The following is a 25,912-nucleotide window of genomic DNA, read 5'->3' as shown; positions in this document are numbered from 1 at the left end:
TTATCCTCTCGAGCGTTACTGTCGTGAAGAAATTCAACTTATCCTTAGAATTTGATCAACTTGGCGTTGTATTCTGTGCAGATCTTCTTCTGCTTTTCAATCTAGTACTTTTTTCTTCGCGTTCCTTTTGTTTTTCTCTTTCTGTCTTTTAACTATGTATTACTGTATTTTCTTACGTCTGTTCTTGTCACGTTCTTCTGGCATGTCATTGAACGCAGTAAATAAATAAATATTCTACTGCGATTACTGGGAGCTCTTAGCAATATATGACCTCTTACTCATTCGTATAGAAGTGCACAAGTCGGTGGCGAAAGAGCTGATTGACTGAAGACAGTTCGGAAGCCTTTAATGGGCAAGCTCCTTGCATCAGCTTCCTGTTGAACACATGGCACATTTTCAACATTTCTACACACATTAGAGACGCGAAAATTTTTTGTTAGCTATACAGTCGTAAAGGACCCTAGGTGGTAGAAATGATAAGATGGTGTACGGTGAAATTCTATGGTAGAAGGCCAGAAACTTTTGGAATTCTCAAACTTCTACCCGTAATTACTTTTGATGATTTGATTGTTAGATTTTGGGTACTCATTTACAATATCCTCCTAGTATGATCTTATACGCGTTGGTACTTATGTTTACGCAGACGACCACTATACGCAGGTGATAAGGGAGTAGTAGCGGACGAGCAAATCCCTCACTCTCTCCGTCTGACATACGCTCTCTCCTCTGACGATCATCCGAGCCGATACCTCTGTTCCCTTTATTTTTTTTAATGAAAGGAGAATTTCACTGGTTTCATGTTTTATCGGAGTAATCTCAAAGTTAAACGACAATTGCAACATGAAATTATGGAATTATGGGATTCTCTTCCACCGCTCAACATTTCGAAGCGACGACAGCATCCGTCACGGATGGTCATAGAATCAAGACATGACTATAGAAAAAGCAATGAGTGGACCTCAAGAGACATCGTGTTGGCCTCACGATCACCTCGACACGACTGAATCGTTCAAATTATTTGTCGAGTTTTTTCTTCCTTACAATGGACTCGCAGAGGAGATCGTGTCCTAGCAGAAAACCGACGGTGACTTGGATCCGGGAGGAGACAATTCTACAAGCTCAGAGGACCTAACGAGTGAGCAGCGTTTTTGCAAGTTCTTTTCACTTAAATGAGCAAAATTCCGTGGATACACGAAGGTTTCGCAAGAAAACATTCAAAAACTTGTATTTTTTTTTTTGCAATTCCAGCTGTTTTTCCACTTTTTTGTTTTTTTTTTTGCAATTCCAGCTGTTTTTCCACTTTTTTGATCCAATTCTTATTTTGTTTCTGATTGCGGTATTTTATGTCCATTTGTCTTATCACATCCTCATCTTATCCATGCACACATCTCATCATCGGGTAACGTCCCTGCTTTCAGGGTCAATCAATTTCTCGTTGATATCCTTTGGTTAATGTTTACCTTAGGTCATAGCGTTGAAGTGTGTCATAGACGGGATCCGATTAGTTCTTCAGAATTAGTGTGCAATTTTCTTATCTGTATGGGATTATCCCAAATTTGAGTGGCTCCAGTTTTCGAGAAAGACATCAAAGTGTTCCCAACTTCTCACTTGAAAATTCGAGATAAAAACTTCTAATTTTCAAGTTTTAAATGCATTTACAGGGTTTCTAACAATAACACCAGCAAATTGCTAACATAACAATAATGAATTATGTTGGATATCGCAGAAAAAGCATCAAATACGCAGATATGGCACATCATTTAACCATTGTTAATACATTACAGAGAGACAGAGATTTCTGGAAGGCGCCTCAGTCAAGAATCTACCACTGACGCTTTCCGTGTAATTTTGTATTACAGAATTTTCGATTCGATTTCTATCAAGTAGGAGAGGCACAGTACGTTCATGCAACCAACGGAATGTGATGGACTTCTGTTTTACGTCGAGAGCAAAAATGACAACAATAATTTTAAGGTTCTTTTCTCCTTCTAGAATTTGCTTTCTTTTTTGTTTTGCTTTCTTTTTCTTCTGAGCCACATATCGCTTGTTACAACTGAAATGCGGCACATGTCCCTCATTCCGCCACGATAACAGTAGTCAACAAACGTTTTCTTTCTCATATTGATTTCTGAACAGATTACAGATAGTGCCGGTAGGCTGATGCTGGATGATTTACTCACCTGACGATCAATAAATCAGTAAGACCAATTCTTTGATCTAAGTCCTCTGTTAGACTGTAAATTGGAACCACGCTTCGCTTATTAATACCTATCCGCTATATCACTCCCACAGGGAATATCTCGAGATTTTTCCGAAGGAATGAATTTGCGTCCCTTGCTCGCGTCCTGTGTTGTGTGGTGGTCGCTAATCGATAAATCACTAGCGCTTCACACTCAATTTGTATACACACTTGCACACCACAAACGCTGTCGTAGGCAACGAGGCGAGTTGTTAGCCTTTCGTCTTTGGTCTTTCGTCCCATATTTTCCGGTGCGTTTTCGCAGTAAGCGCTGTTTTTCTGGAGTTTTTTTTTTCTCAGCTTAAAAATTTGGTATTTTATGGCAAAATTTCGAGTCTTTGGTTTTAGAAGTTTCTAATGGACTCCTACGCAAATTTTCGATAATGAGCTTTCTAATCACGAAGTAGAAAGAACGGGCTGAAGAGGGAGGTAGGGGAATGAAAAGTGTTTCCGCCGAGAATAGGAAGATTGTACGATTATTATCCTACCATTAATCGGTAAAATAAGTATAGTCTATATATGATGATGTAAAGAAAAAGAAGGGAAGGTAAGAATCTACTTCCTCCCGGTGAAGCTGCTAAATTAGTACAATTAAAAGTACAAATTATCTATTAATATTATAGTATGTCATGGATAATTTTGCTGGTCTAACCTCCCTTACCAAAAGAAGCGAAGCTGGAGGGCACATGGAGAAGTCCTACTATTTTTTCGAGTTTTTTTTTTTTGAGTTCTTATTCAGTTTAAAGGAACCCTGTCATTTGTTCATTATAATTTCTACAATAAAAAATAAAATCCATAATGAATAATTGGTGGATAGCGATGATCCACAGCATCGCACTAACAACTGGAAAATTTTCGCCCTATGTTCATGAAAAAGAATAGCTTCACTCCCCAGAAAAGTCGGGTTCGATCCTGCTTCAGCTTTACGAACGTGCATGCACCATAAAGCGCGCAGACCATCAATTCGAAACCGTTCTGTCACCGTTCAGTGTTGTTTCTTACAAAAAAAAAGAACCAATAGCCGGTGCTGCTTCATCTCACAGTATTTGCGAAGCAAATAATGTATCGTTAGCCAAGGTTCTTATTATGAATTGGTCTTCTCAACAGATCCTAACTTTGTGAAATAAAGATTTAGAAACGAAAAGATCCAAGGAAAAAAACCGAAATGTCCAACGTCGCACTGGTCAGTTTGATATGAAATGAATAAGTTTGATATGAAATGCATTAGGTCGACATCGTTTAAACTGATAAGTAACAGTGATGATGCCGTGATAGTATAAGCTATTGTGCGATTTTACGTCGAATCTACGCGACCTTGCAGAAGATGATGCGGCAAGTTCCTGTCTTCGCTCTATTTCTCTTGAACGTCGTTTTGTTTTGATTTCTGAGGAGATGCCATTTGCAAGGTCCCTAAGATCGTGTAGCCAACCTATCGTAGTTTCAGAAGAGATATGTATCTTGTCTTTGCATCACTTTTTTTTTTGCCGAATTCATGGCAATGCTGCATTTTCGTTCGTAACTGTATATCGCGTCAAAGCTGACGTGGCTATTTCGAATCGAATGTTGGCTGATTCAGCGAGAAGATCTCGAATGTCGATAACGTGTCATACCGAATGTCCCCCGCTTTGGTTTGTGGCGATCCAACTCGGTTCGCGCTCTTTTGCGATGATTGATTGGATTCCGCAACTACCCTGACGTTTTTAGATTGGCTATAAAACTCGTAGGTATTGAAAATCTTTGCGGGAATTATAGAGACAAACCTGCTAAGGTTATCCATCTTAGAAATCTCCCAGGAAGGCAAGTAGCGTTAAAGATCCCTAAAGGCTATGACCACCGAGGTGAACCACGTGGACGTCTGTCATTCGTAAACTCCTCAGTCGGTTAAGTGATTCTGTAGGTTTTTTTTTCTTTTTTTCTTCTTAACAATGTTGATAAATACTCTGCTATTTGTTGAGACCTCAAAAACACTTGAACGCACGTGCACAATACACAACAGGGTGCCAGTTGTACCACGACTTTAGTGACGAATCGCTTTCACGAATCCGAATGTGCTGTTTTCGTTAAGTTATTTCAAAATCGATTCTTTAGGCGATTATATCGTTTGGGCGTTAGACATTAAGAATTGCTTATTCATTCTGTCCCTGCATTTCTTCATGCTGTTTCATCGCCAGGGAAGCTGGCCAGGCCTAGTTCTTCATCAAAGAATACTGTTTTCTTCTTCTTCGGTGTTCACTTTCGTATCGTACGCTTTTCGACTACGCTTTGAGAACCTTATTAAGCTTATACTTCAGGTAAACATGAGATGGATACTGTTCATATTACTTCCGCTGGTTGCTGCTGACAAAGAACGTGAAGTAGATGGTGCGGCAGCACGTATTCACAAGCATTTAGGAGAAACTGAGGACGATCATGAAGGCGATCATCAAGCTGTACTTGGTGAGTTTAATTCGAATGTTGGTCAAAGTCTCCAGCCTATACTTATTACTGTTGAGTGTTTTTAGATTATTTTGCATCCAATTCCTTGCAAAAATCTATTTCAGTGGAACATGTATGACAGATATAAGCACCACTTTCTGGTACGAAATCTCTTGTATAAGACCGGTTCCTGCAGGTTCGCGCAAAGCCGCCGAAGAATTCGATGATATGCCTATTGAGGAATCGAAAAGACGTCTAGAAATTCTTGCCGTCAGGATGGACACGAACGAAGACAGTTTTATAGGTGAGTGCGATAAAGTATGAGACTTTTGTTTGACTGTTTTTTTTTGTTTTTGTTTGTTTTAATTTTTCCATCAGCAGCAGCGCTTGTCCCTTCTCTGATTTATTCCTTCCCTACCGGTGCGCATTGTTCATGCATATCAGGGAATGTTATCTATGCGTCTTGCGGAAATGGAATGGAATGAAATGTGGCTGCAATTTGAAAGGGTGTTATCTGTGCATTGGTGAATATTGAATGGTTTTTTTAGATCGTCACAGTATCATGAGTTGTATTCCAGTTGCAATAATTTTGACTGTTGTTTTGGTTTTTGGTCAAGATTGACTATCGTTTCGAGACGAATTGTTTAGTGAAATTCTCAACAATTGCTCCAATACCCTGGTTATTTGGTTTTTATCAGACAGCGTGCAGAAACCATCACTTGTGGGCATGTCATTTTCAGAATTTTAGAGAAACTGTAAGCTAACTATAGATTTCACATAGGTAAGAATTAGATATAGTCCTTGGATCTTACTCTTAAGTAATCTTTAGGAAAAAGTAAATTCCCCTACGTAAATAAAAGGGTTTATAGTATTGCGCAACCTCTTCTGTCACAACTCGTTTTACGGCTAAAGAATTTCCCAAACCGTTGTTAAGCTTAAGTAGTGCTTTCTAGAGGATTGTTTTTCTTTACTGTAGCACATCCATTCCTGTTATAAATAAGTTCCAACCTTACATGTTCTGACGGGGCTATGTAGGGAAAAAGTTCGATTTGCGCGGAATTTCTTTGCTGAACAAGTTTTTCTCTCCTTATCGTTTATTGATTAGCCTCGTTTCTTTGGTCTGTTTCGGATGGCTGCTTGCAAACTGTTTTTCATTGTAAACATCAGGAATGCAGTTGGGGTTGTATGCCTCGATTCTTTTTGTCATGCATTGGTTAACAGCAAACCAAACCAGATTAAAATTATCTGTGCGGCTTATTATTTAGAAATCGACAAGAAGTACAGGTATCAACATCTGGTGTGCACCAAATAACATAACTTCGCAATCTAGCATCTCGATTCCAAGTCTTTATCCGTGCTCTCGAGAACAAAATTTTGCGATAAAAAGGCTTTCTGTTTGCAAAGGAGATTTCGAGAAAAGACTCCAATAAATCAAAAGAGTCACTGCATTCTCAATTCTTACATGGCGTGAGGGTTTTAACGGAAAAGAAACAATGCGCGCTAGCTGGCTTCGTCCCCGATTTGTCTGTGTATTTACAGAGGACAGGACAAATATTTGAAACATTGTAGCTACGAGAACATTATCTTTGCGAAAGCTGTGCAGTTTCTCTCTCCACTTTTTTCTGTAATTAATTATGCAGGTCGGTGTCAAAGTTGAGCGGCTTTTTTCTTATGAATAATATAATGAATATGATTTCTAAACTAAATTCGGCGATTCTTCCGCGCACGGAGCTTTTTCATAAAGTGCTTTTTTTGAGACGAGAGTATACCCTGCTCATTTCTTTTTATCTTCTGAGATATTTTGACTGATGTTGACCCTAGTTGCGTGAATGCACTAAATGTATAAAGGCTGATCACATCTTTGCTTCTTTAATTTCACCGACTAACTTGTTTTGAAGGAGTTGGCATGAGCAAAGTTTGCTTTTCTGGGACCTCTTAGGACAGTCGTGGATTTAATGTTAGTTAAACATTTTCTTTTTGATAAGCATCGTTAATAGCTCAACTCTCATTTGATTTGAAATCATGTTAGCTACAAATTTCGCCTTAATCTGTTGGTAATGATATGTTGCGAAGCTTAATCTTTGATAAACGCACTAGAAGTATACTGTTTCGAAGCATAATTTTATTCGAAAGTTTCACGGTCTTTTCTCTTGAATTACAAGTTTTTGACAAAAAGAGATTGATTGATATTAAGAAAGAGGAAATCGCAGAAAAGTTTCACGTTTTCATAGATTTCAAACATAAATTTCACAAGAACATGCTTTTAAGAGAAATGCAGTAGCAATTTCGTCCAGTCCTGTGCAGTGTCTAGCGGTGCTTCATGCAATGATACCAGTATTGTACTTCTACGATAAATATAAATCTGTGTTTCGTCGGACTTCTGTTGGTTCTAGTAGGACCCAAATTTTGCGACACAGCTAGCTCTTTTCTCTCTTAGGAAAATTTAAATCTTTCTCCAAATTAAAGGCATAGTTTATCAGAAAAATTGTAGCTTCCACCCAAAAATCCTATAGCGGGTTATTATAGAAGTGGCAACCAGTAGAGTAAGTGCAGTGTTGTCAAAAAGAAACAGGCCTCGTTGTATCACAGATTAAAAAATTTGATGCTCTGGAAACGGTGAGATTTTGGGTGCTCAGTCGGTGGTATCCTTTCCTTTCTATTTCTTTTGTTGAAGAAACTGACGATAGTTTATACAAATGAATGTTGTAGAGTCTAGTTTTCAAGGCTTCAAACGTTCATCTTTTGAAGCATTTCAACTAGTAGTGCACTTTCGAAATATTGGTAGAATTCTAGCTATACAAATTGAGCATTTGAGCACTTACTTAATTGATCTTAGCCGACTAATATTTGAATTCCTCGTTACAGCTTACTGAAAGTTTTGAAGAGAAAACCTGCAAAAAAAAGAGACTAATACACTTCTCGATGAGAGCGTGTACATCTTACTGGCACTGGTTTCTAGTTGTAAGGTTCTTATGTGTCGAGGTAATGCATTTGAAAAAATGGCATTAATTTTTCGCATTCATGTGCCAATTCATTTATTAGGTAACATTTTGGTCGTTTTGTTTTTAATTAAGAATGATCAATGATAATTAGTGTCAAAAAAGATCAACTGTTTAAGAAGAGTCTCACGTGTCTGACATGAGTTATGTTTTCAACCGTGGTATACTTTTTAAGTTCTTTACATCATCTTTACAAGTTTAGTAATAAACATACCTCTGTGCAACAACCATTCTTTTAGTATTTTGATGCTAGACCCAAAAACGTTACGAATTTGTACGGATATTGTACGAAATCGGTAATTCCTGCGAATATATTGATTTTTTCGATTTCAACTACTTTATCGAAAGTACATGGGTGTTTGTAATCGTGTTAGATTCCTGTCAGAGTATAAATTTGTCTGTAATATCTGAATGGCAGAAATATTTCATAACACAACCAATCTACGACACTAACAGCTGGTTTGGGATAATCATGTTTTTCATATGCTAACTTTTCATGCGATTCTTCATTTTTTGTGAGTTCTTTTGCCGAGTCGGCTATGCATTAGTGCTAATACCGGGCTTTAAGATGAGAACGAGTTGACAAATTGGGTGACACGATCAATGGTGTCGTTGGATGAAGAGGAGGTCAATGAACGAATGACCGAAATGGATACAGACGGAGATAAATTGGTGAGAAATCGCTATTCGATCGAGATTTTGCAAAACAACGGCTTCCTTAGGGTTCTGGAGAACATTTTTTGTCTTTTGAACCTTTATCTCTATTTTTAAGTATGTAAGTTTTTAGTTTTTAAGTATGATTGCTTTTCTTATACTTCTGTGCCTTAGTGTATAGTGATCGATTTCTAGGTTTCATGGGATGAGTACGTGGCGGATTCGTTTCCCGAGCAGGATATCAAGAAACTTGACCCCGATGACAAGAAATTGATGGATGAAGATGCGTTATATTTCAAAGGTATACGGGCGCTTTGCAGTCGTTTTATACTTGTGTTATACTGCGTGATTTTTCAGCTGCGGACCAGAACGCAGATGGAAAGCTGAACAAAGAAGAACTAAGTGCTTTTCTAAATCCAGAAAACTATCATCATATGCATGCGACGCTGGTTGAGGTACAATATTGATTGATCTTGTGATTGGCGACTGGTTACCGGGGAGAATACACTGATAACAGTCGAACTTTTTGCTCAAAACATTGCGCTGTAACGTGTTGTTTTATCCAATATGTTAAAGATATCGTTCTGTTGAGGAGAACACAGAGAGACAGAAAGAACTTTCTCATCATTTATGTCTATTTTATCTACTCATTTATCCACTGCAGTAGTCCAGTTCTGTACATGGTTCTTCTCACTATTGATATTGCTCCTAAGTTGTAGTAATTAAGGTAACGATGAAGGAGAAGGATTTGAATAAAGATGGAGCGATCGACCTGAAAGAATTCCTTGGTGAAATGGCTGACAGTTCGCAAAGCGAATGGCATAAGGTCGAATCGGACAGGTTAGTTTCTTATTCCACGTGAACAGTTGTGGGGCGGAGCCAAAAAGAACACCCTGTGTACACTTTCATCTTGTGCGCTGTGCATCAGGCACTAGTGTCTCATTACTGGAGCCGATGTAGTTGGTGAGTTCGTTCATGTTCAAGTTTGTCGACTGGCTTTTAACCTCACTTAGTTTAAATGGTGTCTGTTGCTTGAAACACTGTGGTTAGAAATGGAGTTGTATTGGAATGAATTTCGTTGTGGAAGTAGTGCACGTATACTGTGAGGTCATAAATACAACTCATTTGATTGAGTGATAGGGATTTTTCTCTCAGGATTGAGTGCAGGATTAAGCATAGATTAGCTGAAGTTCTTAAAAATGTGAGCGCTTCAATGCATTAGTGAAATGTTATCATTTTTGTTCACACTATGTCACATCCGAAGCTTACGTATGCTTTGGTACCATAGATTAATGTAACTGATAACATACATAGTTTGTCCTAATAACAGCTGAAGAGATGGTTGCCCCTCTAACTCCGCTATTTTTGGCTAACAAAATCACTTTTACATTAACTTAGAGTTTCCAAACATCCTTAACTAATGAAAAATCCCTCAGATCTGCTTTCTTTACTATTATTAAATGGGAGGATTTCTTTAAAAAAATGTTTCAAAATTTTTACCATATTGGACATTATGCACATTTGCAGTGTTGCACATCCTTTTGGAGCGACGCTAAGTGTTTCGGGACCCGGTTCTGACATGCACTGTCCTCTCCTCCTACTTTTTGTAGTAACATGTTAAGTGTTCCTGTTCTTCGTACCTGTCATCGATGTGATGTCTTAGAACTTGGGTCATCACTACCTAGCTTTGCTAACGTTATACTAATTAAGGTAAGCATATCTGAACGTTGTCCGAAAGTGCGGACACAGGAATTTGACAGTCGTGAGTCATGAGCAGTCATGTTGCCATTTAAAATGACGTGATGGGCGTGAGCTATAGATGAGGCATCGAGCCTGTGTATAAAGACCAGTACCTGTCACAGAGCTAGTAATTTGAAAGATGGAGAGGAACGCAGCACGTAGCTCGCGAAGGTTGTTGCTTTTTTCTAAGGGAGGAAATGACTTGCAGAATCGAGTGAAATTGTCTCAATGGGCAGTTAGGGTGTCGTAGTGGCGCTGCAGATCTGTGCATATGTTCAAAAATCACACCGTGAGAATATTTGTCTGGGCCACTGAAAAGCACCGATAAGTTCAAAACTACCCAAATTTTCATCGAGTTTTAAGGGTCAGGATCTTGCTTGGGATATTAGGTTTTGCTAAGTTGAGGTTCTGTTTCACTTGGTTAACCTGAAGCAGAATTCCTACCAAGCGAAACTTGAAAGGTTAAACGTTACAAATTAGTGTCTATAGTGTGGTAGAATAGCTGCATCCCAATATCTCACTACTGGCGATATATGAAACTCATAGTGCCAGCAGTAAAAGTGAATCTTGGGTTAAACAGTTTTTTGAAGTTCACTCTTTGAACGCCGAGGTTAAATTTTACTGTTTACGCTATAATGATAGCTCGGATGCGTCCCTTCTATGAGCCGGAGTTGGCTAAGGCGTCCAATTTCTAATCTGGTTGCATCTCGCATATGATGGCAAATTAAAGTGTTGTTGAACCAGCTTAGCTTGTTGCGTCGAGAGATTCATTGAGAGGATGACATCCCAATACCTATAATAGTGTTGTAAATTGTCTTAAATTAAATTAAAAACGAACCCTGAACATTTCCTTCTCAAGACCTGCAAACGAATGAATATCAAGGGGAAAAACAGTTCTGTACTTTTTTTCAGATACTGTTTGTTTAAATGTTCCGATGTTCCCGTTTTCATGGCGTATGTAAAACGTAGGAGTTTGAAGATTATTTTGGCATCTCGTGTGTTTGATGCTTTGTTGTATGAGACAGATATACAACAACAAATTTTTTCTCTTCTTTACGTGAGGTATTTTGTTTCCAGTCGCTCTTCTTTCTTTGGTTTATTATTAATATGCATTCCTTTTATGTTAGACCAAGCTTTGACCCCAGAACCGTTCAGCTTAACACGATTTTAATGAAAGTGGTACAGTTTTACGTCGATGAATACTTATTGAAAGTGCTGGTTTTCTAATGTTGAGGCTAAAAAGGTTGAGTATTTTATACCCAAATACCGGTGGGATGCTCAATTAGAGTGTACGGTACTGCTGTTTATTTTCATCCCATTACATTTCTTCCGGAAACACTCATACGAGGACCAAAAACTTGAGTGGACGGACAGTTGGCGAATTGTCATTCCATTTGTTTCCAAGTGTTTTTTCTTTTGCCGTGAGCAGCTGAGCTGGGAGAAGCAGTGGTTTATGTGTAGTGCGGCCAAAAAGATAGCTGAATGCTGATGTTTCAAACAACGAGCACCTCCGCTCACGGCTTTTTACGTCAACGTAAATTAAACAATTTGCCTGATATCAGTAATATCACGCTTGTTCTGCTCAGAGGAGCTCAGACATTGTTTGCCCTTGTTTGTGAGCCGTGGCCACGTTGTTAGAAGAATTTCACTCTTATGGGAAATCATAGAAGGAGCGCCAATTGTTGGATTTGCTTCAGATTCATGAAAGAGTACGATACCGATGGTGATGGTGTTTTGCGTGGCGAAGAAGTGCGTCGTTGGTTGATTCCGGATGTGAAGACGGTTGCCAAACAGGAAGCTTCTCATCTCATCAGCGGTGCAGACAAGGACAAAGTAGGATTCACGAGATTTTACAATTTAGGAAATCACTCTTCCTCATTCTCATTCTTTGATTTAAAGGATGGAAAACTAACGATTTCGGAGATTTTGGACGCTCATCAGCTGTTTGTTGGATCAGAAGCTACAGGTTATGGAGAAAATCTGCACAAAATCTCTCACACTGAACTATAAACTGTCGGTTATTCGCTCACTCTTTCATGCTTTCCTCTCAGCCTTTTTGTGATCATCTCCTTCGTTTATTACCACTGATAGTGTTGTAGTATTCTGTCAAAGCGTCTATACTGCATACGAGAAGCGAAAATCGGATCAATGATCTCTACGTTGTAGTGTGATGGTGAACGTGTATACGCACCGCATTACTGTAACTCAATTATGTATGCTTGTGTAACATCCAATAGCTGCCCGTTCTCGCCTTTCGCGGCAAGTATCGCAAATCCATCGTGATGTGTGTTCAGATAGGATCCATATGCAGGGTCAAATTCTAGTGTTATTCTGTTATCCTGAATTATAGTCATACAATAGTGATGAAAGTGTGTAGTCATCTTCATGAAGCCATCTGTTATCCTGATCTTATTGAATCTACGGTCTTTTTGCCTTCGAAAATCGTCTCGCCTCTCTTCTCACTCAAATATCTCCACCGATCTTCCATAGCCGTTGTTAGGCTTAAAACGCCATTTCTTCAAATGATATAGTTTTTATAGTTTATTTAAATTCATTTTATTTTCTGGTTGCGGTATTTAGCTGTTAGTAAGTTTAATGGTTTTGTGTGGTGCTTCTCTCTCTATCCATTATATTTTTTATTCGGTCAACCAAGGTTCTCGACATCTGCTCTCTGTCTCGGTTTTTATGCCAATGATCATCTCGTCGTTATGCTTTTTATGTTTTATTTTTGTTTTTTTTTCCGTGCTTTACTTCGTATAGATAATTATTTATGAATAATTCTGGGCTCAACAGTGGTTTTTCTAGAAATAAGATTTTTGGTTTGGACTGTGCTGCTCACGCAGGCTCAGAGTTGGGTGTTATGCTGAATCGCAGATGACCGCCACTGTCAAACGGTCATCCTTTCCAAAGCGGCTGGAACGGCCAATCATGGTGCATTCAAAAACGTAAAGATTTATTTTTGATCCTGGTTTAGTCTTTCCCAACAATGTACTGATTTATGTAGGTGCCACTGTATTCGAAATCAATGGAAGCCATTTTTTTATCACATATAAACAAGGCCACATTTCAACATTTCGTCTGCTGGAGGTAGTTTAATTTGTTCAACTATGCTGGCAAAAATCTACGGGACTGAGTATTTCTCGTATTTGGTTTCTGGGAAGGATGATATTCTTGGTTACTTTGGCTTTTTTTTTCAGACGGATTCAGATAACGACAAGATGTGATAAAACATCATTACATAACACTGGAAGACGTTCTGTGCAGTTTTTCATTTGTAGTCAATGGACTCGGATTCCTTATGGTAGCTTTTAGTAGAGTCATTTTAAGAATGGATGGGAAGTGCTCTTCTTAATGGAAGTTGGGTGCATAGTTGGCTAAAAATGTCCTAAAGTCCGGTACAACCGCGCAAGCGGTTGCGCTCGAAGTTCTCGGGGCGAGCTAGGAATCATGGCTTGTGGCAATCGTTCTGCAGAGATGAACGGGGGTGCTGGCTTCTGTTCCTATGCCATTTTTCTGCCTTCTATCAGTTGTGGAGGTGAGGAAGGTCTCACCACACTCCAGCAAGACATCACTTCAGGCGCTATCTCAACCCCATACAATCCCGCAAAAACAACTGCAACAGTCTTCAGTTTATTCCGACTCGACCACAATTCCGATCTTCACGTCACTTGAACAGTATTATTGCATATGAAAAGTTAAAAATGTTACATGCTCAGTTTTTGAAAGTTTTTATCCTTGCATACACAACACTCTTGTTCTACTTATACTGATATACAGCGGTATTTCCCACTGATGTACTACGTTCTGTTCTGTGGCTGCAGCCGCTGCACATTCGTTTGCTTTAAGATGAGTCCGGAGGTCGGGGGTGTCGCTCAGTAGCAAGCCCTTACTGTAACTTTTTAGTTTCAAAAGCGAGTACGAGACCGAAGTTACTGGATCCTTTTAGGATTTTGAGAAAAGTGTAGATTTCCTAAACTACGTGGATCTCTAGAGTAACTCCCACAACGTTTGCTTTGTTTTTGAAAAAGGTTTCTGTTGCGACTGCAAACTTAGTTCTACTGCCATATTACCACTGAGGATAATAATGCGTCTGCTCACTCTACGTGATGCGTCCTTAGGTTCTGAATGGGCAGATCAGTGCACCAATTTTATCGGAATGAACCTACATATTGGTGGAAATGGCCGCTGGCTTGAGTAATTGTGTACAGTCGTAAGGCGGGGGAATGTTCGCGCACAAGTACTATGGAGTTTCTATGAAACTGTACCCATACACAGCTTCTAGGAGTCTCAACCCACCGTCACCGCCTTTAATTATGCGGGTAGCGAACAAATCCATATGTGCACATGCCTCTCGAGGTACTGATGACCACTTTCGGGTGATTCCATTCAGATCCACAAATCTCTTGGTTTAAAATTGGAACAAATTTGGTCATCTCATCGTTCTGCTTTTTTTATGCTTCATTGTTGTAAAGATTATTATTTGTGATATCATGAATTAGTTCTCTCGTATTTTCTAGGTTCAACTTTCTTCCTTGCTGTCCAAGTAATTGCTTTTTGCAGTGATTGTTGTGAGTTGTTATAATCTGCTAAGAAAAGAAATACGTTACTGCGACATTGATATTAAGAAACCTTCACCACGCATCCATGCACAGAGGAACGGATATAAATTGCAGCAGTTGAGCTAAGCATTGGAGAACGAGGTATATTTTGAATCGCCATCCACACTATGGTCATAGAAGTAGGTTTTTTTTTGCATTTGTGAAAGTTATGGTATTCGTTGCAGAACTTTAAATCGTCACATAAAATCCATTCATCATCGGTGTAGGTGGGTTTGAATGAGAAGTGGTGAATTATTTCTTAAATGAAGTAACAACCCCAGTTATCGATATAACCATGCGATATCGGCGTAGGTCCACGTATAAGCAGAGAGCAGAGTAGTGTTGAAAACTCGTTCGTCTTCACCTCTACTAATTGGTATGCTTGATCTCACTTTATCGTTTGCGGTAGCACACTAAAGATAGATTTTTTGCTGACTTATAAGTTAAACTGTGTGTAAAATGTCTGGCGTTAATCAATCCACTTGAGATGCGCCCCTCACTTTCGCTTTGGGACGGGTGTAGTGTAGCGGATAGAGGTTCCGCTTCCTGCAGGATCGATCGGAGGTTCGAATCCGCCCTAGTGCTTACCAAGCCATTCATCCCCCGGTGGTCGATAAATTGGTACCAGACTTGTCTGGGAGGATAAAAACACTGACTTGACACATTGGCTAGCCACAGCAAGTCATTGTATAGGCCAGTTACAGCCTAAAAGCCTCAAACGATTCTGACTTATAAGTTAGATCCTCTGGAATTAGAGAATAATTGTTTTTCGACTATAAGGATTGAAAGCACATGAATTGTGATTTAAAAATGTTGCTGATTCTTTCTTTGACAATGTATTCAAGTACGAGTCTCTAGATCGTTGCTATTCTCCACAAAGTTTCTGTTCCAGAAGTTTTAATTACTAAATGCTTTAAGTGCAGGCTCACCATTGTGGGTCGGCCTTTGTCGATGATAAATTCTCGGATATCTGACAACAAGGGGCAGGTGCGGTGTAGCGGTTAGAGGTTCCGCTTCCTGCACGATAGATCGGAGGTTCGAATCCGCCCTAGTGCTCACCAAGCCTTTATCCGTACTGGGTCGATAAGTTGGTGCCAGACTTGTCTGGAAGGATAAAAAAAAACACTGACTTGACACATCGGCTAACCACCACAAGTGAACGTGGGGGCGCACGCCCCAAGCGGATTGATTAACGCCAGACACTTTATCCTTTTATCCTTATCCGACAAAGGATCCTTCATATATCATTTTGTCTGGTCAACTCGCATACGAATTGATTCTCTCCGTATCCGACCTTTATAGATAAATGCGTTATTCATTTCCATTTTCATTGACGTTGGTTTGATCTTGCTGCTGAACCATTCTTTTATTTCATCGATTACAAGTTTTTGACAAGGTTATTTGTAAATCTCAAAGAAATAGTTAAAAACTACTACTATAAAAATGATGAGGATGCTTTTACAGTTTAAATTAAGCGCAGTTGTGGATTGCTGTAGTCTCCACCGCATCTTGCCTGCGCGCATTAGCAGAAACAGAAGTTGAAATATGAATTATTTTGGAGTTGTCTTCTATGACTTAGGTCAACATTAAGTATGGATGCACGTGTGAAACAGTTCGGAATAGTAGGTAGAACTAGGAGCTTAGGTTGTTGGTAATGTAAAAGCCTCTGAGAAAAATCATTTGTCGTAAGCCATAAGTAGCAATTATGTTCCTCCAGTACTTATCCTTGCCAACGTGATTCATTCCCAGTGACTAACAAACTTCTTCTGCCTATAATCGCACACTTATCATGTTCTGCTATACAACTGTGTGGACGTAGTTTCTAATTCGTCAGAAAATGGAAATGGAACTTTTGGATCCCTAATCTTTTAATTTTAATTTTAATCTTCTGGAACATGGTCGTTTAGATCTAAGTCATCTTGAGTTTGGCCACTGTTGAACAGTAGAACACATCCGATGCTGGTACTATTGCTTTCGCTTTTTAACGGTGCGTTAAATAATAGTTTGGTCGATATCGGATATGGCTTTCAGCTTGATATCTTCAGCTGCAGCCGTTCACTTTAAATCGATTCATTTAGTCTGTAGCACATTGCGACCTCGCGGAATCGGTCTCATTCGTTTACCATTCGGTGTGTCCGATCATCGTTCTGGCCCTCATCTACCAAATCTGTACATAGCTGGAAATAAACTATATCACAGGGTAGGCTATTCTCCTTTGAAGATTCATATCCGCTAAACGTTTTTATTCTCTGTTTAGACCCAAGCTATTCCGGATGTTTCATTGCCTGGGCAAGATAAGGACTTCTCTGGTCACGCTCAACTAAATCCTTTCACTCATATGACCGGCGTGGCCTCAAACCTCGACTATGGTGACTCTTGGGGTGCTGGCTATGCTCTGCAGGGAGTGAATTTTCTAGGTGAGAAACTCCTTCCTATACCATCGAGTACTGAGTAGTCTGAGATTTACAAATCTGCTATCTACGACTCTGTCAACGTGGCGTCGTGTTCCATCTAATGCCAGTAATTCAGGTGCTTTTCAATATCTTTTTCAAATGAGTGCGCATCAGTAGGTACCCAGAGCGGCTGTCAGGATATATCCGTAAGAGTGCGTCTATAAATCCATTGTGTTGCGGTCGGTAGTGACAGCGGACTTTTTCGCTGCCCATGCAGGATGCCCCGCACATCTGTAGTCGGGTTAAAACCGTTCACTGCTGCAGTTAGCGATGGTCCCACCTCGATTCCAACGGCCATCTCCACCGCGTCGCTTCGAGAGCAGCCGCTAACGCAATTGCACTATGCTTCATGTCGTTTTGACTATAGTATACCTATAGCTGAGCTTAGGCATGTTGACTAAAAGTCGGAGAAGTCCAGAATGCGATCATAACCGTTGCAATCAGTGTAGATGCTGGACATGAGCATGGAGTGGTGCGTCAAATTCAAGGTAGAGCTCAGTTCCTATCGGATTCGAGATTTGAGGAGCGAAAAGCTTGGTCTATTTATTTTTGAAGCCGTATTTGCACGTGCCTTATTTTTCTAATGGCGATTCAAGAACCTTTCTAGACATGTTCTTGTTTAAGTTTATGTTAAATTGTGTAATTGGTTTTCGACTGATTGTCAATGATATAAGTCGCCTTAGCAAGTACGAAAACTGTCTTGTAGGCACACTATATACATGCACGCATCTCGTCATATTATAGTCAGCCAACAATTGTTTCTAGACATATCGATTTCTTAAACATAACGGCGATTAAATAGTGTACAATTTGAAGCGAAATATTTAGTCGTGCAAAAAGGTAGAAGTTGTAGCTATTAGAATATGTATTAGAAATGACTTACTTGACGTGACTTAATCGGCGGGTTGATGTCATCGCTTGACGCGATTACCCCCATCTTCGCCGAGGTGTACCGTCCTTGAACACAGATCTGCCCAACCTTCTGGATCTTTTGCAAAAGCGTAATGCAATCCATTCGTTGCCGTTCCGTATCCTGCGAAACCTCACGTCTTGTCTGAACTGCATATCTACACCGACTGTTCTCAGGTCCTCTATCACCATCTCAACCCAGAACTTCCGTGTTCGGCCTGGTGACCTCTTCCAGCTTGAATGCCACAAACTCCTGGAAACTCGTTGAACAATGCTATCTGATGGCCTTTTTAATATATGACCAAAGAAGCGAAGGGGATTTTCCAGCCACTTTCGGTGGCGGTGCAAGATGTTGATATTTTTGACGTGTGATCCGCCAGTACACCACATCGACTTCCGCGTAGAAATCTTCATTTTTACATACCCTAAAGCCAAAAGTAGCCAAGTAGCCGTCTAAGCTGCCTTCGTTCCGTGCAATCAAGCCTCACCATCACCATAGACGGTGCTGCCCAAGCTTCCGATCTGTACATCATGACGGGGCAAATTGCGGATAGGTAGACTCGCAGTTTGGCTTCTTTGGTAGTGGGAGTCGACCACAAGCATTTCAACTGGGTGTAGGCATAGTCTATAGGCTGCCGCCAGCTTCGATACAAGGTTGACAATATGTTGAAGTTTCCTATTGCTTTCCGCGATAACAACATCGCCGGCGTACTCAAGATCAGTCAAAAGGCACCCTGATGGTCCTAAGATGATGTCGAGAGGGTATTGATCGACTGTGCTTCGCATAATGTCACCGATAGCGAAAACAGGAAGGTTTCTGCACCCCGTTCCCCTCCTGGTTTTATTTCAGTTACCAACTCAAACGGTGTTGTATTGGTGTTCGAACTGCATCACTGTTCGTTGATTCATGTCATCAAGCAAGCGAATGAACTTTCCTGGTACTCTCTCGGCGTGGAATGCGTTGAAAAGACCCGATGAGTAGAGTAGAAGGCGGTCTCAAAGTCTAGGAAGGTGATGAGCGTCTGGTCAGTCGTAGATCGGCCAGGGCAAATACCAGCTTCCTCGTCGTTTCTTCGTTATGCCTAATAAGTCAGTCAAAGGTAATCCGCTTCAAAACCTTGTTCATAACACGCGCCAAAGAAATTTCCAAATAGTTCCTAGGTTCCGTGATGGATAACGTCTTGTGGAGGGAAATTATGATAGCGTGTCCTCACGAGTCAGATATCCCTTCAGTATATTCATATTATCTCTGTCATTCCACGAATCACAGCTGGAGGAAGATATTTTAGCAAGTAGTTCCCCCTTAACCGGATATGTCGGTCGATGAACGTGCTCGAGTTAAGGAGCTGACGGCGCTTCCCACTCCAGCATATTTCGAACTGAACCTTCCAAGGTGGAAAGGTTGCTTCACCTAAAGCCAATTGGCCGTGTTGAGGACTGGAGAACATCTTTTAATTTTGCCGCTATACTGCTTTAGTAAAGCATAGGCTTCCGCAGCTTCTTATCTCCCCACGTCTTCTCAAACGCTTTCGCTTTTGACGTGCACTCGTTATCGCGGTCTTGTTGCAGTTGACGACACAACTTCTTTCTCAGACGCTTTTTCTGGTTGAAATCGCCAGTGCCACAGGCGATACATAGAACTGTATGTGGGTCTTGTCTCCGCAGTTCTAGGGGCAATCATTTGAATAGGAACTGCTTCCCTTGCAGCGTCCCAGGCGCACTTTGTGAAGTAATCCGTACCGCAAAGCTTCTTTCTTTTCCGTACTCCAACATATATAGACATACGTTGGCGGAATTTCGTTCTGGAGTCCTTGTCTTGCAGACCTGCCATGATTTTCGGTTGAGGAGGAACTCATCGGTTCATCTTGTGGAATCGTGTATCGAGACTGAGAAGAACTGGACGGTGGTCAGAGTCAAATGCAACGTCTCAAACAGCTGTGGATTTTCGGATATACGACTGAGAAATGTTCCTTGTGAAAACGTAATCAAGCTGAAGTTTAAGAGTCCTCATCTCTCGCTTACGCTGCTCTTCAGGCGTTAAAAGGGTTGACCCTTGCCACGTGAGCTGATGGCGTCGATGATTCCTCCTAAACGTGGAAGCGATGATGAGGCCCGTCTGTTCGCACAAGTCGACCAGACGATCACCGTTGTCTGACGTGCGCTCCGCTGGATAATACCATTTTCCTAACACATCGGATTGCTGTTGGAGTCCCATCTTCGCATTTGCGTCGATTCCGATAATGACCACCTGCTGGCTTGGTATTTTAGACATCAACGCATTAAGTTCATCCTAGAAAGCGTCGTTACTGTTGTCAACAGCGGTTTCCGCAGGTGCGTGAGCAATTACGATCCAGAGTTTACGTTCTCTGCGATCCCGCAGTCGTAGAAAGGCGCATCTAGACGATGCTGAGCCAAATTCCTCCACCAGGTTCTTGTAATCGTTCATCACAGCTATCGCGTAGCCACCTACTTTATTCTCATCAGCATCACCGCACGTGTAACTTTCGATGCTGATGACGGTTCGATCTCTCATACGTGTTTCCTGTAGTGCAGCAGACGGGACGGAGAGATATCGCAGAATGCTAAACAGGGCGGTTTGTTGGAGTTCACTCGATAGTGTTCTGCAGTCCAGCGTGGCGAAACGAATGGTTGTTGCTAAAGATTACATGCTTCCTTCAGGCAGTTGACTTTTCAGATTATGGGGTTTGGCGATGTGCTGGAAGACAGCACCCTTTTGCAATGCATGGGAATCCTTTTCCATAAAAGATTACATGCTTTTCCATAAAACAGTGCAGGGTACATAGCTCGTACGTTCCCAATGCGTACTATGGAATGTCTGATCACGTTTAATTAAAGCAGGGACACTACAAACAGGTAGCAATCAGACTTATATTACAGCAGTACCTGTCTGAACATCCGGCTGAAGCCTGACTCCAGACTTTCTGTGGTGTTCGCTTCGTTCCCCTTCACTGACCTATGAAAATTAATAGTAGTGTATTATTCTCTGAAATTAGATTTGTGTTGATATAACAACGCTTTCCTCCTTTTTTTTTATAAATAAAGGCGAAATATTTCATAGTTTTCTGTCTAAGCGCGTCAGTTCTACACTTGGAGAATATTCAAACTTCAGCAGTACGAATGTTCTTTCGTGTTGAAACCTCGGCTTCTGTCTGTGTTTTGTTATAGTGTGCCTGCGAGGTTTTTAGATGGAACCTTTATTTGCCTGACGTTTCAGCTTTTTCACCGTCTTCAGAGGCCTAAATAGAGGATGACTGGGGCAATGCTACGTTTATCCTGCCAAGTGCCACACTAACCTGGGTCAGTGTTTTGATAATCGTATTCAGGGTAGTGAAAACAGAAACCCGTCTACATTGGAAATGGTCTAACGTGTTGCTCCACTGGATGTGGCGCGGCTGGTTGCACGCACTTGTCGCTCAGTGTACCAGCGAATGAGTATTATTGCGACGATATAGATGATTTGATCTACACACAGTATATCAGGCGGTTATAGGTCACAGAGCGGTACAAGTGGCAAGAACTCATTCGTTATCGACAAGCATTCATTCCTATTATTCATTGAAGGGTTTCTTTTAGGAATCCAAAACGCCTCCAACGTCTTTCTCGCCGATATTTCTGTTTCGTAAGCCAGTATAACACATTTCGCATCTCTCGTAATCGTTTCCGTTGTGGGCCTCATGTCTGTGCCTTCCTAGTGGTGTTATCAAACTTTTTCGTCGCTTTCCTGCCATGTGTTCATTAATCCTCACTCCAACATTCCGGTCTCCCCGACGTAAGTTGCATTGCATATCAAGCACTCAATCTCATATATTACCCCCATTTTTGCGCAGTCGCCTGTTTTTCCGCAAGGACAAATAACGCATCTTTCACAGATGCAGTATCTATCATATAGTCTGTTTCTAACAAGCTGGCTTTTGATGTTTGCATTTGGGATATTCACCAAGATCACGCCATCTTGTAATTGTGCTTGGATAATGCTTCGCTGAACAGCGGCACTGACACTGTCAGAGATAAAAGGAAGACAGAGAGAAGTTTCGTTTTTGCGCGGAACATTGCTATTTACAGTGCGGGTTCTTCGGTAATGTGGACGTACTGTATGGCCATTAGCACATGCAATTTTCCAGGCTAGTCTTCGTGATTCGTGTCGTTCTTGGTTGTCAGTGCATACTTCACTAGCGGTTTTGAACATATTACGAATCACTGCCCGTTTTACTGCAGTCGGATGTGCAGATTTGGCGTCCAATATGATGTTCTTGCAACTTTCTTTGCGATACCACTTTACTCTAATAATGCCGTTTGAAGTACTTATTTGTGTGTTGAGGTAAGGAAGCCATCCTTCTTTTGGGGTTTCTCATGTGAGTCTTATATATTGCGATTGTTGGTTGAGTATTCGAAAACACTTGTCCATTTCGGACTGTGTTGATGTTATGATGGAACATTCGTCAAAATATCTGCAATACATTACTGGTCTACGCGAAAGCACTGGTTCTTCGATTCTGCTCATGAAGCAGATCGCCAGTACTGGTGCTAATCGTTGACCCATTGCTAGCCCTCTCAGTTGCGCGAAATAATTTCCTGACCACCTAAAGATACTACAATTCAGGCATTCCTTGATAAGCGTTATTATGCGAGATTTACTTAGTCCATATATTTCCAAGTTGTTACCATATAAATCTATCATCTCAGAGAGAGCTTGCAGCGCCTCACTGTTTTTTTACATTCCTGTAGAGTGAGGTTACATCAAAGGACTCTATTACGCAGTTGCCCACAACTCTCGCATTGCGTAATCGCTCAAGGAAATGGTGCGTGTTCGACAAATGAGATGGTATTTTAGGCAAAATTTGACTCACGATTTTATTAAGGAACCGCGAAATTCGATCCGTTGGTCCTCCCACACAACTTATTATTGGTCGGATTTTGAATGTTGCCGCTGATGTTAAGTTGATCTCATCGAGTTTCAGCTTATGCGTTCTGATGAGGCTATAGAACACAGGGCAGGCCGGTTTGTCAAGCTTGAGACGGCTTACAAATCGTTCGTCAAGACCAACAGATTTTTCCATAGACATCCATACATGATTCAAGCGTTTGCACTGCATATGGAATTCTTTCTCTGTTACGCGGCAGTAGATCGTTTCATCTTGCAAGTGAAGATTTGTTATTTCCCGATCAAGAGCCTGTGACATGACTACGAATTCCCCACCCTTATCGCTTACTGAAAGGCTTATGTTCCTTCTTCTAGTCATTTCGCGGATTTCCGTGAAATCCTGCTCGCGCGTGAGATTGTTAAGGGTGAGTACAAGTAGTACGAGTACAGTACCTTACCTCAACACAAATAAGTACTTCAAACGGCATTATTAGAGTAAAGTGGTATCGCAAAGAAAGTTGCAAGAACATCATATTGGACGCCAAATCTGCACATCCGACTGCAGTAAAACGCGCAGTGATTCGTAATATGTTCAAAACCGCTAGTGAAGTATGCACTGGCAACCAAGAACGACACGAATCACGAAGACTAGCCTTGAAAATTGCATGTGCTAATGGCCATACAGTACGTCCGCATTACCAAAGAACCCACACTGTAAATAGCAATGTTCCGCGCAAAAACAAAACTTCTCTCTGTCTTCCTTTCATCTCTGACAGTGTCGGTGCCGCTGTTCAGCGAAGCATTATCCAAGCACAATTACAAAATGACGTGATCTTGGTAAATATCCCAAATGCAAATATCAAAAGCCAGCTTGTTAGAAACAGACTATATGATAGATACTGCATCTGTGAAAGATGCGTTATTTGTCCTTGCGGAAAAACAGGCGACTGCGCAAAAATGGGGGTAATATATGAGATTGAGTGCTTGATATGCAATGCAACTTACGTCGGGGAGACCGGCAGGAATGTTGGAGTGAGGATTAATGGCAGGAAAGCGACGAAAAAGTTTGATAACACCACTAGAAAGGCACAGACATGAGGCCCACAACGGAAACGATTACGATGCGAAATGTGTTATACTGGCTCACGAAACAGAAATATCGGCGAGGAAGACGTTGGAGGCGTTTTGGATTCCTAAAAGAAACCCTTCAATGAATAATAGGAATGAATGCTTGTCGATAACGAATGAGTTCTTGCCACTTGTACCACTCTGTGACCTATAACCGTCTGATATACTGTGTGTAGATCAAATCATCTATATCGTCGCTGGTGATCTACACGCAATAATACTCATTCGCTGGTACACTGAGCGACAAGTGCGTGCAACCACCCGCGCCACATCCAGTGGAGCAACACGTAAGACCATTTCCAATGTAGACGGGTTTCTGTTTTCACTGCCCTGAATACGATTATCGAAACACTGACCCAGGGTAGTGTTGCAGTTGGCAGTATAAACGCAGTATTGCTCCAGTCATCCTCTATTTAGGCCTCTGAAGACGGCGAAAAAGCTGAAACGTCAGGCAAATAAAGGTTCCATCTAAAAACCTCGCAGGCACACTATAACAAAACTCAAACTTCAGCTTCAAACACTCCTTCGATGCCAATATAATGCAGACACAATTTGAAAGTATTACTTGAAATATGGGTTTTCCTCTTGTTTTCCCAAAACAGTTATCAAAGAATGATGTTTTGGCATAAAATGACGTGAACGACATCATCGTACTGATAAAGATAACGTTCTACGTCAGATCATGCAAACTGTTCGCTACTATTTAAGCAGCCGTTTGCACCCGTGTTTCCCCTTTCTGAGGAAGAAATGTTACAAACATGTGGCAAGCGTGCAAGGCATTACACGGGCGAAGGAGTCATAAAGGTGAAAAGCAACGCCCCCAGTGGGCACGGCTATGAAGCGTCCCATTTACCCTTTGCACACGAAGTTAATGCGCAACCATTTCGATGCCGCAGGACTCTTCACATCCCATAATACAGCTATCTGGCTCCGGCGCGCCAACCTGACGCCGGTGGACCCGTCGCACTCCCTTCTATAGGTGTCTGGCAGGGTTTAATGATGGATGCGCCTGGACAGGCGTAGCGGCGAACACTGCTGTAGGCGCAAATATCGGCTGCTCTCAATATACTTGAGTATCTCCCCTTTAAGAGCGTCCCCCCTTTAAAACTGATACTTGTGAAATTCCTAAATGAATTATTTAATTTTGATTTGGACTTCACAGATTGAGCAGAAAGTTCCCTCACTGATCTCGAATTTTGATCCTTCACTTCACCGAACTGAATGTCAGTCAGAGATTTATTCTTCATTGGAGACAGTGACATTGCCCATGGTTCAGTGAGAGTCACAGTTCTTCCAGACCAGAAATCCCGATTTTGGGAGTTGAAGAACAACTCACCTCACTTGATTGTGATATAACCGAAACAGTTGTATAATAGGGCCAAAACGACATGAAGCACGTACGCAATTGCGTACACGGCTTAATTCAAGGCGCTTCGGTGGAGCGTAGCGACTAGTAGCGTGGTGAAACCCTTGCTGGAACCAACCAAAGCTACAGTTTGCAACGGTCCCAACTGCTGCCTCCACCGTTTTGAGCGTGTAAGCCAATGCACTACACTCGTGATTCGTGTCGTTTTGACCCGGCTGTAATTTCAGGCAAATGAAATTTTTAGGGATTGTAAACTGACGCGGAAAGACCAAGGAAGCACTGCTGCCGAGTGAATTCAGTCGAGCATCTTGAAATGAGGTGATGCTGTCGCACAGTATGTATAGCGGCTGCTAAGAGACCAAGTTTTTTTTGGTTCCTTTTTGGAACAGACCAAAACGGTTGTTCAGTTAATTTTTATGACCTTAATAGTGACAATAAGGATGAATAGACGAAAAGAGGAGCAGTCCCTCTCTGACATAACTATTACAACTATTATAAGCTACAGTCTATATTCACAATTCATCGTTCA

The 25,912-nt window shown here is 41.1% G+C and overlaps 5 protein-coding genes across 9 annotated transcripts; 2 read left to right on the top strand and 3 right to left on the bottom strand.

Annotated features, from left to right (window-relative positions):
• Window positions 1–1,905: 1,905 nt before the first annotated feature.
• RB195_005706 (uncharacterized protein) lies at window positions 1,906–14,732 on the top strand (the record flags this gene model as incomplete). 3 transcript variants are annotated; one of them, XM_064178377.1, is made up of 12 exons in its annotated part: window positions 3,800–3,867; window positions 4,117–4,132; window positions 4,531–4,675; window positions 4,851–4,958; window positions 8,222–8,325; window positions 8,503–8,608; window positions 8,665–8,762; window positions 9,035–9,147; window positions 11,745–11,880; window positions 11,947–12,013; window positions 14,608–14,615; window positions 14,673–14,732. In XM_064178377.1, the coding sequence occupies 12 exons, from the start codon at window positions 3,800–3,802 to the stop codon at window positions 14,730–14,732; spliced, it is 1,029 nt and encodes a 342-aa protein (XP_064035429.1). The 3 variants fall into 3 exon arrangements, with proteins under 3 accessions (XP_064035428.1, XP_064035430.1, XP_064035429.1); XM_064178378.1 differs by lacking the exons at window positions 3,800–3,867; window positions 4,117–4,132 and adding an exon at window positions 1,906–1,974; XM_064178376.1 differs by lacking the exons at window positions 3,800–3,867; window positions 4,117–4,132; window positions 14,608–14,615; window positions 14,673–14,732 and adding an exon at window positions 1,906–1,974 and having other exon boundaries at window positions 11,947–12,057.
• RB195_005705 (uncharacterized protein) lies at window positions 12,818–17,499 on the top strand (the record flags this gene model as incomplete). Of its 2 annotated transcripts, none has more annotated exons than XM_064178374.1 (4): window positions 12,818–12,897; window positions 16,677–16,845; window positions 16,903–17,062; window positions 17,363–17,499. In XM_064178374.1, the coding sequence occupies 4 exons, from the start codon at window positions 12,818–12,820 to the stop codon at window positions 17,497–17,499; spliced, it is 546 nt and encodes a 181-aa protein (XP_064035426.1). The 2 variants fall into 2 exon arrangements, with proteins under 2 accessions (XP_064035426.1, XP_064035427.1); XM_064178375.1 differs by lacking the exons at window positions 12,818–12,897; window positions 17,363–17,499 and adding exons at window positions 16,602–16,632; window positions 17,063–17,100 and having other exon boundaries at window positions 16,724–16,845; window positions 16,903–17,014.
• Window positions 17,500–18,423: 924 nt separating this feature from the next.
• Window positions 18,424–18,708, bottom strand: RB195_005704 (uncharacterized protein; the record flags this gene model as incomplete). Its single annotated transcript, XM_064178373.1, has 2 exons — window positions 18,424–18,432; window positions 18,496–18,708. The coding sequence occupies 2 exons, from the start codon at window positions 18,706–18,708 to the stop codon at window positions 18,424–18,426; spliced, it is 222 nt and encodes a 73-aa protein (XP_064035425.1).
• RB195_005703 (uncharacterized protein) lies at window positions 18,485–18,793 on the bottom strand (the record flags this gene model as incomplete). The annotated part of the gene is made up of 1 exon (XM_064178371.1): window positions 18,485–18,793. One exon carries the CDS (start codon window positions 18,791–18,793, stop codon window positions 18,485–18,487), a length of 309 nt encoding a protein of 102 aa, XP_064035424.1.
• Window positions 18,794–19,480: 687 nt separating this feature from the next.
• Window positions 19,481–25,407, bottom strand: RB195_005702 (uncharacterized protein; the record flags this gene model as incomplete). Of its 2 annotated transcripts, none has more annotated exons than XM_064178370.1 (4): window positions 19,481–19,647; window positions 20,030–20,297; window positions 20,355–20,549; window positions 22,876–23,208. In XM_064178370.1, the coding sequence occupies 4 exons, from the start codon at window positions 23,206–23,208 to the stop codon at window positions 19,481–19,483; spliced, it is 963 nt and encodes a 320-aa protein (XP_064035423.1). The 2 variants fall into 2 exon arrangements, with proteins under 2 accessions (XP_064035423.1, XP_064035422.1); XM_064178369.1 differs by lacking the exons at window positions 19,481–19,647; window positions 22,876–23,208 and adding exons at window positions 20,912–20,981; window positions 25,354–25,407 and having other exon boundaries at window positions 19,935–20,297; window positions 20,478–20,662.
• Window positions 25,408–25,912: the final 505 nt, after the last annotated feature.

The sequence above is a fragment of the Necator americanus genome, chromosome I (assembly GCF_031761385.1).
Source record: "Necator americanus strain Aroian chromosome I, whole genome shotgun sequence".
Classification (NCBI taxonomy): Eukaryota; Metazoa; Nematoda; class Chromadorea; order Rhabditida; family Ancylostomatidae; genus Necator; species Necator americanus.
The sequence above is the reverse complement of the archived record's forward strand: the minus strand, read 5'-3'. Positions and strand labels throughout refer to the sequence as shown.